The following is a 14,820-nucleotide window of genomic DNA, read 5'->3' on the forward strand; positions in this document are numbered from 1 at the left end:
TCACTTGAAGAGCAAGTAACGTAATATGGGTCAAGTGATCAGTTCGATAGCAATCTTTCGTGATAAACCGTCATATTTAAATTATTTATACAGTACAAATGATTTGCTTTGGTACCTGGTCGAACTTAAGCTCTCCTCTGTCTGCCTGGCACTAGCAGACAGGAGCTCCCCCCGCCCCCTCGCTCCGTCGCTTAGTGCCTGAGCTTGGATCATACCAATATTAGAGGGGATTTACGCACAGTCGTAAATTCCCACAATGTGCGCTATGTGCTTCGAATTTTGTGTGTAGTTTTTTGTTTTTTAAAGTTGTCAGCCAGGCATCTAACTATGACAAAATTACACTCCAAAAGACCCCGGGCTTCTGAAAAAACAACCCGGGCTTAAGCCCAGTAAGCAACCCCCCGCTCCGCCACTGTTTTATCCTGTTATTATATGCAAAATACAACCTGTTTTTGAGTATGGTGTATTTTGAAAGACACCAGTAAACCATTCTCATTTGTACAAAACATTACCCTCTCTGTTACATTCTATACATCTTTAAACATGAACATGTCTAATGACACCGCTGAAAGTTATTTAACTACTCATTCTATAATGTCATACACGTGCTGTGATTTTTAAGAAAAGAAATCGTTCTTTGTCAAACATGGGATTGCTTTAATCTATTCCACAATAACAAAATTATAGGCTGAAGAAACAAACTATGATTCTACACTTTAGCCTACTTGGTCTTCTTGTCTAATTGATCACAAGATTAGATATATTGCTAGTCTATGTTATGACTTTATGCAGGGGTGGGAGGTAGTAATAACTGCTGCTTATTACAATATACCACAGTCTATGTGGTTGTTATCCAAGGTGCTCTTGTTTTTGTTAGAAATGAACACATTTGTTGCTACCAAAAACTATTATGAACAAATTTTGATGCTTTAGCAGTGTGATAAGTTTAACTCAATCCCAAAAGGATTTATTTTTTTCTAACTTGTATCATATTTTAGTTTAATACTCCACACTTTGTAGCTACCAAGAGCAAGCAACACTTCATGATGAGTTCATTTACTGACATGGATAAAATGAAAACTATGTTATACAGTCTTTTCTGATAATTTCGATACAAAGACAAGATAACTACACACTGGAGACAAATAATTACATAATAATAAGTACATTAAGCTGTAGGAATACGTACTAAAGTACAAAATGTACTACATTTGTATGTTTGTGTCCATTTAAGTCTCGCACTTCAGCCATTGAGAAAGGGCCTCTAGTTTTAAAATAACACACCACGTGATTACGTTGTGCAGCTGAGTCACGTGACCGCACAGCAACAAATCGCTGCAGAGCTCGGTAAAGGGGGCGGAGCAAAGTGTGCGCAGGAGACGAGTCGAGCAGAGAGAGCTGCTTTTTCGTGAAACGGGAGTAAAGTAGTAAACTTACAGGATCATATACAACTACCTACTTTTTAATCGATATCTGCATCGATCTACCCACCGTTGTCTCTTGGATTGTAGCTGAGATCAGCACGAACCACGTGTGTCTCAGCTTCCTGATCTGTTAATTGTGTTTGGAAAGGCTTCTAGCTTAATCACAGAGTTCTCTCATTCGTGGGCTCATCTAAAGGTAAGCACGGAGCTAACTTTAATGTGGTTTTAGTTTATGTTGAGTTTCTCTGGTGAGAATAATAGATTGCTTAGTATACACTGAAGTTAAACTGTAGAGTTCGTGATTGCTTGCAACATTATAATACGGCGGTTTTTAGGGGGTAAGAATAGATATAGAAAAATAGTCTTTGAATATGAACAAAAGGATGGGGTGCAGGGCAGGAGAACAACTAACCAGCACCCCCAGGACACAAAGCCACAGGTACAAGCCTGGGGGAGGGCAATCAGCCTTTACAATAGGACCTAAAAGGACCGGTGTTCCAGATCTACTGGCGTTCACAGTTCACATTCACAGTAACTGGCATCTCCTTACAAATGTTCATTAGATTAACCACACTTATACAGACTGTATACAACAACCAACTCTCCAGCCATGTTAATGGATTGCCTATATTGGCTGGAAATATTCATTTCCAGAGAAAGGACACAGCCAGAAGATCTTACAGGATGTGATGTGACAACACTAATGAACTATTGATGTGTCATATTTGTCCAAGGCGTATTTCATTGTTATGGAAAAAGAGAATATTAAAATCATGATGACCAATTGGAGTGGTGATTTCTATGACTTTGTGTACATAATTTGGCATTTTGTACAAATGTAGGCCAATAATAAATATATGATATCATTTCATTCATTTCAAAGGTTTATTTGCATACAGACACAATTGAAAGGTACACGTGTATTGTGCATGAAACTAATTCAAACGTGGTGCAGATGTGTGTCACAAGTTGATCTGGCTGTAGGCTGTGGCACTTGGCCAGAGGTGGCGCTGGTTGATTCGAGTCCATGTTAGTGCACACAAAGTAAACTGCACGCTTTAGTTTTGAGCATAAAACGCTGAAACCGGAGAAATAAAACGTGCGAGGGGGACAATAACGATGACAAGAGTCTCCCGATCGTTTATTCTCGCTGTCCTGTGAACAACACCGGCGTGGTGTTAATTGTTTGCTGTTTTCGCGATCGTGTCGAGCATGAGGATATCACCAGGTAAACTCGCGACATTTTTACACATTTTGTTGTTCAACGGCATCAAGACTGACGGAATGTGTTTGAGATAACCTCACAAGTGTCACGGATGACATATTTGGCGTTTTTTTGCTGTTTTGTCGGTAGCAGCTCCTGAAACGCAAGACTGCCACACATCTGTTCGACCAACGCCAGTTAATCTAAACGCCAGTAGATCTGGAACACCGGTCGCATGACAGCCACTGGAAGCCGACGGGTAAAGACATCGGTTGTTATCGAATGACGTCGTTGAAGAGAAATTGTTCAAGAACACTCCAGCTCACATGTTAGTCTGCTCCAAGCATTTCCACAAAGGTCAGTGTTTTGTAGTAGTTAATACATCATTTTTCATAACATAATTGGTGATATAGGTTACAAGCAAGTCTGGCGCTGAACAGAAATTGTCGCGCTATGCTCCTTTGCTCCTTTAACCGTTGAGGTTAAAGGTCCTATTAATAAACGGTAAACGAATGTGTATTTATGACGACGAATTGTGATACTAGTAAACTTACCTTTGTTCCTACGATGTTCTTTCGTTCTACACGGTGCATTTCAAGGTCCTGTACCCATCCGCCGGTAAACTGTATACCTGGGCTTGTTGCAGTGACCTGAAGTTACTAAAAACTTCATGAGTGTATGCACTCACTCCAAGAACCATATGATTATAAATATGAGTGTGCATTGTAAAATCTAATTAGTTCCCAGAAGTCAAAAAAATGGATCAAGTTTACTTAAGATGACCAAGTTAGGGCAACTTACTCATTTTGAGTATGCTGGACAGGCTTGTTAGTTCCCAGAACTCAAAGAAAATACGTAAACTCGTTGCCTCAAAAAAACTAAGTAGAGCTTACTAAAGATGACTGTTAGGACAACTTATACATTGCAAGTCTGCAGTATTAAGAATAACTTGATATTTCTGACTGTACAATGCTAATTGTTTACCTACTGACAAACATTTCAAGTTCAACTAAATGAAAAAACAATTTGTGGTAACGTGAATATGATTAAAAATAATTAACAACACTTGTAATGATGTTAAAATCAGCCCAACTTTTATTTTCAAACACAACAAAGTATAACAGCCAACATACTGGACACTGTTCTGCTGAACAACAAACAATTATATTGCCATCACTGTTATAATCTTACAATGAAACAAAGTCTCAGATGTAATTATTCTGAAAATAAGTTTAGGCCTACCACAAGTTTGTTTTGTACTTACATTACTTATATAATCAAAATAAAAATATTTATTGTTCTGTCACAAGTGCAGTCTCTGATTTAAACAACACATTTGTTTTTCATTCCAACACAGGAGCTGGAATGTTGTAACATTTTAAGGATGGCTTGTTTCCAGTCCAGGCATTACTGCCTGAATGACTATCATGGATCGAGGTGATCCAAATGTATGTGCAGAAGAAAGTCTTTAACTTCCCTTCAGTACAGTGGCAGTGGATGTGGGTTGGAGATGCAGTGAGCTTAAACCTGCAGGCGACCATCTGTGACGGAGAACTCATCTCTCCTGTTGTCCTGCAAGCAAACAATCATATTTTATGAAACATGAACTTAATTGCTTTCTTAAAACTTTTTTTTTCTGCATTTGGTATAGAACAGACTCCAATTTAGACAATCTCAGGCTCCCTCCCCACCGGAGAGGTGACATTTAATGTCCCAATTGTCAGCCTGGATAGCCGTGACCTCCACCCAGCATACAATATCATGTCATGAAAGCATCATTTTAAAAAGGGCTATGCAAACATGGCCAATAACTTTTATTCTAATGATGTGCAAAATGATTTGGGCACAAAACAAATTTTGCTGTTAGAAAACTTGCAGACTTCACTATATACAGTGTAGACCCTCTAAACTAAGTTTGGGGGATGTGATATTTCAAGAAATGCAGACCAAACTGTTGTTGTTTGTTTACTTACACAGCTGTCTTGTAGAATTAACTGGAGTCACCAGCAATAGCATAGTGCAGTCATATCTCAAGTCTAATAACAGAAGACAGGAAAAGATCAGTAAAGAAACAACTTCCCCAAACCAAAGCACAAATAAAACAATAAGCAAAACAGGCTGATCTGATTGATATGATTAAAGTTCAGCCTGATTAATATAAATGTCACTGACAGTTGCTAATATATTGGAAAACCAAAATACTTACCACTGAGTTGATGTCTTTCTGTCCAACAGCAGGAGTGCTGGTCCCGAGCCTCAAAGACAGTAAGAAGCAAGCAGAGGCCGAAAAAACAGAACGTTTTTCAGAAACTGATTTGATCCTTAATGGCGGTGCAATCATTGTAACATAGAGTTTGCTTATGTTATTAAATAAAGGCTAGATTTGACATTGAAAGATGCCACAGATGTTCAAAAGCTGCCACAAAGCATAAAAAAATGGACGTCTCTGAAAACGTCAGAGCATTTTTTCAAATATGTGATGTCTTGACAGTAGCAGTTTTTGATACGGGCGACACAGGTGGTTGCCCGGGGCGGCATCATATTATTGTTAGCATATTGGTAGCATTTCTTTAGCAAGAAAGTAAGCTATAGCATTCGTTATGTTGCTATGTCTCTTACCTTTTTTGTCATATGGTAAGACGCTGGCGAAAGTCGACTCAATTGACTGTTGCTGCTTCACAGGGATTCCCCTGGTTGTTTTCGATGACGAATTAGCGCTTTCGTTCAGAGATTGAGCGTGCTCTAGTGGGTGGCACTGCTTCAGGTGATAAAAAAGGTTTGTTGTATTTCCAGACTTTGTGGGAACATGCTTTCGGCACAATTTACAGTGCACCTTACTCTGTTTTTTGTCAGACTTCAAATAGCCGAAATACCTCCACACTACGGAACTTCTCTGGCCTTTCCTTTCGACAATCTTTCTGACATTGGAACCTAGGGCTGTTCGATATAACGATATATATCGGATGACGATATAAAAACGTCTGTCATTTCATTTTACGCTATCGTTTGTTTCGTGGTGTCGCAAAATAAACTGTTTACGGCAATATTTTTTTCATCATTTTGATGGTCACTGTAGTGGCTATATTAATTTCTTAAAGTTTTCTCTTTCTCTTATATTTAATATAACCACACTACGGACGGACAAGCGCTTGTTTTTATGCGTTGTCGTTAGCAACAACGACGGTAAAACCACGGCGTGTCCGCTTGTTTATTTTCCACATAAACCTTTCACAATAAAGCTCAAGAACCTGTTGAGACTTTTCAAAATAAACTGAATCACGTAAAAGAGTATTTATGGATGAGAAGCAAAAGAGAGCCGTCAGGTGCTAAAAAAATAAACCTTAGACTCAAACGTTAGAACAGGCTTTTCCCCGCAGCACGCAGTGTAATAAATACTTACAAAGAAAACGGCGGCCGTTACAACTTATGTCTAAAAATGTATAGTTTCATGCATCAGTTAAAACACTCGACTCCAGGTACACGACGCCCAGCTGGAAACACTTCACGCAAGTCGAGCTGCCCGAGATTCACAGAATTTACAGAAAATGTAACATTTTTGTGATTTATATCGTTATCGGACGATAGATGTCTTAATATCGGGATATGAGATTTTGGTCATATCGCACAGCCCTATTGGAACCGTCATCTGTGTTCTCTTCGGTAACCTGGTCACCCAAGCTCTCGGTTGATTTTTCTCTGGTCGGCACACTCATTTCCTCCATTACCCGGCACGGCGGCTAGCTGCTTCTTGGCACTTGAGCTGTACGTAACAAGTTACGTGACGTGACGCTGCGTCTGTGATTGGTTCGGCTCTGCACTACTTAATTTTTATTGGCTATTGATTTTTTTTTTATAAGAGAGGAAGAGAGAGATGAGGTCTATCACAATAGTTTCATTTTTCTATCGAGAAAAAGTTATTTGATGATTTAATGTCTCACACACAACCCATGGAAAGGGGTTCATAATGTTGTAAATCACAGACCATTATGTATTCAGGATTTGAATCCTGGGTTGTATGAAATCCCAGAAATAAACCTTAGACAAAGTGAATCTGTGAACTAAGGTGTAGGTCTATTAGGTTATGTTGTGGCGATCCTTGATTTGGGAGATTTGTGTTCATACTGGAGTGCAAAATTAAAACCAATGGAAGATGGACAAGAAAAGCTCAAAGCCATCAGGTGCTCAGTTTAGAAAAAATATAAAAGAAGAGGAGGAGAAACGAGCAAAAGAAACAGGTAAGCACATGTGTCATTGGATAATGGCAGGTCATCCTGAAACAATCAGAATAAGAGTACTTTATTAATCCCTAAGGAAATTATGTGGATTACAGTTGCTCTAAGAAGAGTAAGGTTAAAAGAGTCTATAAGGGCAAGAAAGTCCTTGACCAGTGGGTCCAACTCACAGCAAACATGGATATTAAAATCACCAGTGATAAGAATACAGTTATAGCTTACAAAATGATTTCCTAGAAAGTCAGCGAGCTCGATGATAAAATCCTTATTGAATTTTGGTGGACGATATACCACCGCACAGAGAGTCGGCGAGGAGCAGAGAAGCTCAAGTAGTTGCACCTCAAAGCTAGAGAATATGGCAGGGGGAAGCGGTCGCACACAGAATTTATTTTCAAAAACCGTGACTAGCCCTCCACCTCTGCGATCAGCAGAGTTCGGATCGGATCACGGTTTTAAAGTCACCGATCGGATCAATTTTCGGATCAACCGTGATCCGTTGCACCACTAATCTCCAGTCCCCGCTATTGCTGTTGCTCAAATGCCTGTGTGATGTTAGAGACTGGCTACTGCACAACTCCCTCACCCTTAATGAAAACAAAACAGAAATTATCATCTTTGACAGTCACATGCCCTTGAAACAGCTATCGGAGACCTTAGGATCCTATGCCAGTCATCCATCGTTTACTGTCAGAAACCTTGGAGTAGTGCTGGATAGTTTCCTCAAATTAGATAAGGAAGTGGCTGCAGTGGTGAAAACCAGCTTCTATCAACTGTGCCAAATTTCTAAGGCAATGCCCTACTTACGACACAATGACCTTGAAAAGCTCATTCATGCTCTCGTAACTTCAAGATTGGACTACTGTAATTCTCTTTATTTAGGCCTCCAACTTTCCCTCATCCAACGCCTGCAATTAGTCCAGAACGCCGCAGCACGCCTTTTAAGCGGCACCAGAAGACATGACCATGTCACACCCACCCTCGCCAACCTTCATTGGCTTCCTGTCAAATACCATATCGTTTTTAAAATTCTTTTATACACTTATAAAATTTTAAATAACCTGGCACCCAGTTACTTGATCGACCTCCTTGATCTATACATCCCCACGGGAGCACTCAGATCCTCTAACCAGGGGCTCTTAATGCAACCAATGTCTCGTCGGAAGACTAGGGGGGATCGTGCTTTTGCTTTTTGCCGCACCAAAACTCTGGAACAGCTTGCCGATTGATGTCCGTGCGTCGGAATCCATCCAATCCTTCATATCACGGTTAAAAACCCATCTGTTTAAGCGCTTGCCTTCCAAAAAACTTAGTTTTTAACTTTTCCCCGGTTCATACTTGTTGTCATGTCACCATTCTATAACTGTATTTCTTTTGCTGACAATTGTAATTCCTGCTCTTTTATTGCTGTAACCCACAAATGCGGCTCGTCTGTGAAGCACTTTGATGTACTCGAGACTTTTAAATGTGCTATAGAAATAAAATTGAAATTGAAATAATTGCTCAGCTACATTTTCAAAAGAATGCAAAAGCACTGACATATATTTTTTCTTCCTATGATAGCCCGATGGGCAGGGCTGAGATAGATTTTGGTAGCCCAACTGGAAAAATCGCTAGCCCCGGGACATCGGGCTAGCGATTTCGCGAGCCCTGCAGGTGTAACTATGAACTATTTTCAGTTGCAGATAATAAAGGATTCAGAAAGTTTATTCATGCAGGCCCATATTACAGAGAATATGAAGCTTCTTTTTTTCATATTTTCATTTATATTTAATTGTGTTGTGGTTTGCAGTGTTTTCTGTTGTTTCATTTTAAATTTGTTTAAAAGGAAAAAGCTGAAATTTTAAATAGTTACAAGTTGAACTGTGACTAGTTGGTTTTTGTATTATAAGATTTATATATATATATATATATATATATATATATATAAATATCAAATATATTTTTTTATATATTTAATATAACAAAATATAACATAATTTAATATAACGTTTTTTTTTTTGTTTTTTTTTTGCTGAGTAACAGGAGCAGAACAGTCTGTTGGAGCACCAGAGGAACAATTTCAGTCATTTGGACTCAGCTCAGCCACTACAGAGGAAACAATGTCTTCAACACAAAAGGTGAGAAAAATATCACAGTTACACTGTTATTGAAACTGTGTGCACAGCTGCTTGGTTTTTAAAAACCCATTAACAGCAGCTTTATCTTTTCCATCCTGGGCTCCTCCATATACAGTGGGGCAAAAAAGTATTTAGTCGTTTACTATAGGTCTTTACCAGGTTTGCACACACAGTAGCTGGTATTTTGGCCCATTCCTCCATGCAGATCTTCTCGAGAGCAGTGATGTTTTGGGGCTGTCACCAAGCAACACGGACTTTCAACTCCCGCCACAGATTTTCTATGGGGTTGAGGTCTGGAGACTGGCTAGGCCACTCCAGGACTTTCAAATGCTTCTTACGGAGCCACTCCTTTGTTGCCCGGGAGGTGTGTTTTGGATCATTGTCATGTTGGAAGACCCAGCCGCGTTTCATCTTCAAAGTTCTCACTGATGGAAGGAGGTTTTGGCTCAAAATCTCACGATACATGGCCCCATTCATTCTGTCCTTAACACGGATCAGTCGTCCTGTCCCCTTGGCAGAAAAACAGCCCCATAGCATGATGTTTCCACCCCCATGCTTCACAGTAGGTATGGTGTTCTTGGGATGCAACTCAGTATTCTTCGTCCTCCAAACACGACGAGTTGAGTTTATACCAAAAAGTTCTACTTTGGTTTCATCTGACCACATGACATTCTCCCAATCCTCTGCTGTATCATCCATGTGCTCTCTGGCAAACTTCAGACGGGCCTGGACATGCACTGGCTTCAGCAGCGGAACACGTCTGGCACTGCGGGATCTGATTCCCTGCCGTTTTAGTGTGTTACTGATGGTGACCTTTGTTACTTTGGTCCCAGCTCTCTGCAGGTCATTCACCAGGTCCCCCCGTGTGGTTCTGGGATCTTTGCTCACCGTTCTCATGATCATTTTGACCCCACGGGATGAGATCTTGCGTGGAGCCCCAGATCGTGGGAGATTATCAGTGGTCTTGTATGTCTTCCATTTTCTGATGATTGCTCCCACAGTTGATTTTTTCACACCAAGCTGCTTGCCTATTGTAGATTCACTCTTCCCAGCCTGGTGCAGGTCTACAATACTTTTCCTGGTGTCCTTCGAGAGCTCTTTGGTCTTGGCCATGGCGGAGTTTGGAGTCTGACTGTTTGAGGCTGTGGACAGGTGTCTTTTATACAGATGATGAGTTCGAACAGGTGCCATTCATACAGGTAACGAGTGGGGGACAGAAAAGCGTCTTACAGAAGACGTTACAGGTCTGTGGGAGCCAGAGATTTTCCATTTTTGTTATTGACCAAATACTTATTTGCCACCCTGATTTACGGATAAATTCTTTACAAATCCTACCATGTGTATTCATGGATTTTTTTTTTCACATTCTGTCTCTCGCAGTTGACGTGTACCTCTGGTGCAAATTACTGGCCTCTGTCATCATTTTAGGTGGGGGCACTTGCACAATCGGTGGCTGACTAAATACTTTTTTGCCCCACTGTATACAGAATCTACATTCAAAATGAGAAACCACAGAAAATACAAAGATCATATTTTATGTACACACATTGAAACAACAAGATCATCAGTTGAACTCAAAATGTTTTTATGAAATAAAAGATTTTCTCCACTGATCAATATTTCCTAATGTCATTTTAATTATACCTCTCATTGTGTCACATCATTGTAATGTGATACTATCACCAGAAGGTGGTGGTAACACACCAACAATGTGTTTGTTGACGTGTTTGATTCCAGTGATGGAGGGAGTTTCAGTTTGTTCCATGACTGCATTTCACTCACTGCCTCTGTTTGTATCTCTGTCACTGCAGGACCAACATGGAGGGAGAAGTCAGCGCTCTCAGGAGGCTGACAAACCTCACAGAAGAAAGGGAGAGAAAACGTACAGCTGTGATGAGTGTGGAAAGTGTTTTACCCGGGCAGAAAACTTAAAAACACACCAAGTCATCCACAGTGGAGTTAAAGCGTACAGCTGTGAGTTCTGTGGAAAGTCTTTTATCCAGGCTGGAGACTTAAAAAGACACCAAGTCATCCACAGTGGAGTTAAAGCGTACAGCTGTGAGTTGTGTGGAAAGTCTTTTACCCTTGCTCAAAGCTTAAAAAAGCACCAACTCATCCACAGCGGAGTTAAATCTTACAGCTGTGACTTGTGTGGAAAGTCTTTTACCCTTGCTCAAAGCTTAAAAAAGCACCAACTCATCCACGGTGGAGTTAAACCGTACAGCTGTGAGTTGTGTGGAAAGTCTTTTGCCGAGGCTGGACACTTAAAGAAACACCAACTCATCCACAGTGGAGTTAAACTTTACAGCTGTGACTTGTGTGGGAAATCTTTTGTGCAGGCGGGAAACTTAAAAACACACAGAATCATGCACAGTGGATTTAAAGCATACAACTGTGACTTGTGTGGAAAGTCTTTTACCCAGGCTGGAAACTTATTAAAACACCAACTTATCCACAGTGGAGTTAAACCTTACAGCTGTGAGTTCTGTGGAAAATCTTTTGTGCAGGCTGGAAACTTAAAATCACACCAACTCATCCACAGTGGAGTTAAAGCGTACAGCTGTGACTTGTGTGGAAAGTGGTTTACCCGGGCAGAAAACCTAAAAAGACACCAACTCATCCACAGTGGATTTAAACCTTACAGTTGTGACTTGTGTGGAAAGTGTTTTACCCAGGCTGAAGGCTTAAAAAAACACCAACTCATCCACAGTGAAGTTAAACCTTACAGCTGTGACTTGTGTGAAAAGTCTTTTGCCCGGGCTGAAGGCTTAAAAAAACACCAACTCATCCACAGTGAAGTTAAACCTTACAGCTGTGACTTGTGTGGAAAGTCTTTTACCCAGGCTGGAAGCTTAAAAACACACCAACTCATCCACAGTGAAGTTAAACCTTACAGCTGTGAGTTGTGTGGAAAGTCTTTTGTTCGGGCTGAAGGCTTAAAAACACACCAACTCATCCACAGTGGAGTTAAACCTTACAGCTGTGACTTGTGTGGAAAGTCTTTTACCCGGGCTGGAGACTTAAAAAAACACCAACTCATCCACAGTGGATTTAAACCTTACAGCTGTGACTTGTGTGGAAAGTCTTTTGCCTGGGGTGGAGACCTCAAAAAGCACCAACTCATCCACAGTGGATTTAAACCTTACAGCTGTGATTTGTGTGGAAAGTCATTTACCCGGGCTGGACACTTAAAAATACACCAACTCATCCACAGTGGAGTTAAATCTTACAGCTGTGACTTGTGTGGTAAAGCTTTTGCTCAAAGTCGAAACTTACAGAAGCATCTAGTTACCCACTCTGGAATTAAGGCGTACAGCTGCGACATTTGTTGTAAAACTTTCAGTGGAAAAAGGTACCGTAATATTCACCTACGGATTCACACTGGAAATGATGTTTCCTACTGTGATCGGTGTGGAAAACTGTTAGCCACACTGAGGAGAGACCTTATAAATGTGACCTGTGTGAGAAGACTTTTAAATCTCCACATTACCTGACAAGACACCAACAGATCCACACCAGAAAGTAACTCTAGAAGTGCAGTTACTGTGAGGACGTATTGATTTTTTATCTTGTAATTTTAACCTGATTGTTTGTAACAAGTCTGATCACTAAACTTATGGCATTATACTGAATGAACAGTTTGGAAAAATGAAGAGTCACTTTCGCTCGGTAAGCTGAGTGTTATAATTTAAACAATAAAACGTAATTGGACATTGGCAGAGATCACTTACGCTGTCATTATTTAGAAGCAGAGCGACACACATAGATCCACTTCTCAACCCTGTCATCACTGTGGTGGTGAGAAAACGTTTCTCTGTGACCTTTGTGGAAAAACCTCCAATCATCAACGGGACCTTAAACCACGTCAACGTAGACACACTGCAGACAAAATGAAGTACTGCAAAGAATATGGGAGAGGTTTCCACACACCAAGTACGTTAAAACTCTTCCACAGTGTGGAGAAAAAGCACATCTGTGACTGGTGTGGGTCATCCTTTACCACTGCACGTGAGCTTAAAGAACAAGAATAAGCAAATCCACACAGGAGAGACACCATACAAGTGCAGACACTGTGACAAAAGCTTCTCACAATCAGGTCATCGTAACAAACATGAACGTACACACATGGAAGTGAACTTCAGCTGTGACCAGTGTGACAAGAGCTTCAGGAGTCTCAGTTCATACTCCGAACACAAACGATTCCACACTGTAAATAAACTGTTTCACTGTTACCAATGTTCAAAAACATTCACTTCATTATCTGCTCTGTCAAACATCAGCCTGATCATGCAGGACTGAAATCACTGGATCACAATGAATCTGAAGAGAGAGAAAGATCCTCTTCTGGTTTCAGGGTCAGACTTAAAAACCTTGAGATCAGGCTCCACAGAGTTCAGATGGAATCTCCTGTAAAGAGTGTCAGCTGATGTCACACTTGGATCTGATGAGGTAGCTCTGACTTGCAGTGAATAATCCTGAATGTTACATTTAGGAAGCTGCATGTATAGATATGTATATCAAGTTTATGTTTTTTCCTTTGAGGGATTTTAATTCTCTGAAATGTTATCCCTGTTACATTTTAATCTTTGTTCCCTTTGGACACAGTAGTGTTTAGTAGTTTTACTTGTTACTGTATTATTAAAGTCTTTTTTACCAAACTCATATTGTATCAAATCTACTGATATGGATATATACAGGGTTCGTACGGGTGCTTGAAATCCTGGATATGCTTGAATTCAAATGTCCTCTTTTCAAGGTTTGGAAAGTGCTTGAATTTCAAATGTGGTGCTTAAAAGTGCTTGAAAATGTAACTGTATTTCATTCACAATAAATAACTATCTGATTGAAATGTTTTCTTATCAGATAGAGAAATAAAATGAGTCGCAAAAAGCAAAAGCAAAATTTCCCTGCCTGGGCTGCCTTGCGTCTGTATCAATATGTGACCCTGCCCCTCCCTCAGACAGTCGGGGATGAGTGCGCTAACATACCTGTAGGTTGCCGTTTTAATGCTTTTAATGTTTTTAATGATGGAAAACAACAATGGCAGAGTTTGCGCTCTCCGGTCGCATGATAGGTAAGTTCTAGTAAATAATTTTCTAGTACGTGTACGTTACACATGCTATTTAAAAAAAAAAAAATTATGATTATTATTTTGCTAGGTGTCAAACTCGCTGGAGAAATGATTGAAATGCACTGAGTGTGATGCAGTATGGCAGCGCTATTACGGAATATGCTGTGAACTTAGCTAACATTACTTAGCAGTAATATGAGTAATTTACTCAAGTGAAAGCTTTAAACATTAGCCCGATACATAACTAGCTAACTTAAGGCTTTCTGATTAACCCTCTGGGGTCGACGGACCCAGAGTCTCCATTTCAACTTGGGTCGAACGTGCGGACTTCAATCTGTAGTTTTTAAATTGTGTTGATAGGTCACGTAAAACCGATGTTTGTTTTTTTTTGGGGGGGGGGGGGGGGTTCTGAATACAACAGTGGCGTTTACTCCGGGAAGAAACGGTAAAAACTGTTTTTTATGGGGAGCGCTAGCAAACACGCTTTGCTTGGGGGGGAAAAAAGAAAAAAAACTCCTTCCCTATTGGTGGAAAAATGTACCATGTTGACCAATCAAAAAATGATACGCCAACATGTGGCATTTGGTTGTTGGGAAGAGAGAGAGAGAGCGATAAAGAGAGAGTTTTGATACGTGAGAGATTTGTGACGTTTATCGTGTTTGGAGTCTCAAGTTGGTGTGTTGTCTTGTGTAGTTAGTGTGTAGTTGTTTTATTTTGTGTGTCAGTTCTACTAGTGAACGTCACAGTTGCTGCAAAAAAACCACCAAAGGCA

The 14,820-nt window shown here is 40.3% G+C and overlaps 1 protein-coding gene across 5 annotated transcripts in view; it reads left to right on the forward strand.

Moving 5' to 3' along the window:
* The window catches only part of LOC135932091 (zinc finger protein 99-like), a 36,547-nt gene extending 22,668 nt beyond the window's left edge, over positions 1-13,879 (forward strand). For 2 of the 5 annotated variants that reach the window (XM_065470338.1, XM_065470337.1), the window contains exons 2-3: positions 8,883-8,977; positions 10,789-13,879. In XM_065470338.1, the coding sequence (XP_065326410.1) occupies positions 8,960-8,977; positions 10,789-12,471 (1,701 nt within the window). In that variant the 5' untranslated portion in view covers positions 8,883-8,959 and the 3' untranslated portion in view covers positions 12,472-13,879. Of the gene's footprint in view, positions 1-1,376; positions 1,621-2,778; positions 2,986-8,882; positions 8,978-10,788 lie in introns of those variants that run through there. The other 3 variants (XM_063469774.1, XM_063469773.1, XM_063469776.1) reach the window with 3 other exon arrangements.
* Positions 13,880-14,820: the final 941 nt, after the last annotated feature.

Source organism: Pelmatolapia mariae, linkage group LG3_W (genome assembly GCF_036321145.2).
Source record: "Pelmatolapia mariae isolate MD_Pm_ZW linkage group LG3_W, Pm_UMD_F_2, whole genome shotgun sequence".
Lineage (NCBI taxonomy): Eukaryota > Metazoa > Chordata > Actinopteri > Cichliformes > Cichlidae > Pelmatolapia > Pelmatolapia mariae.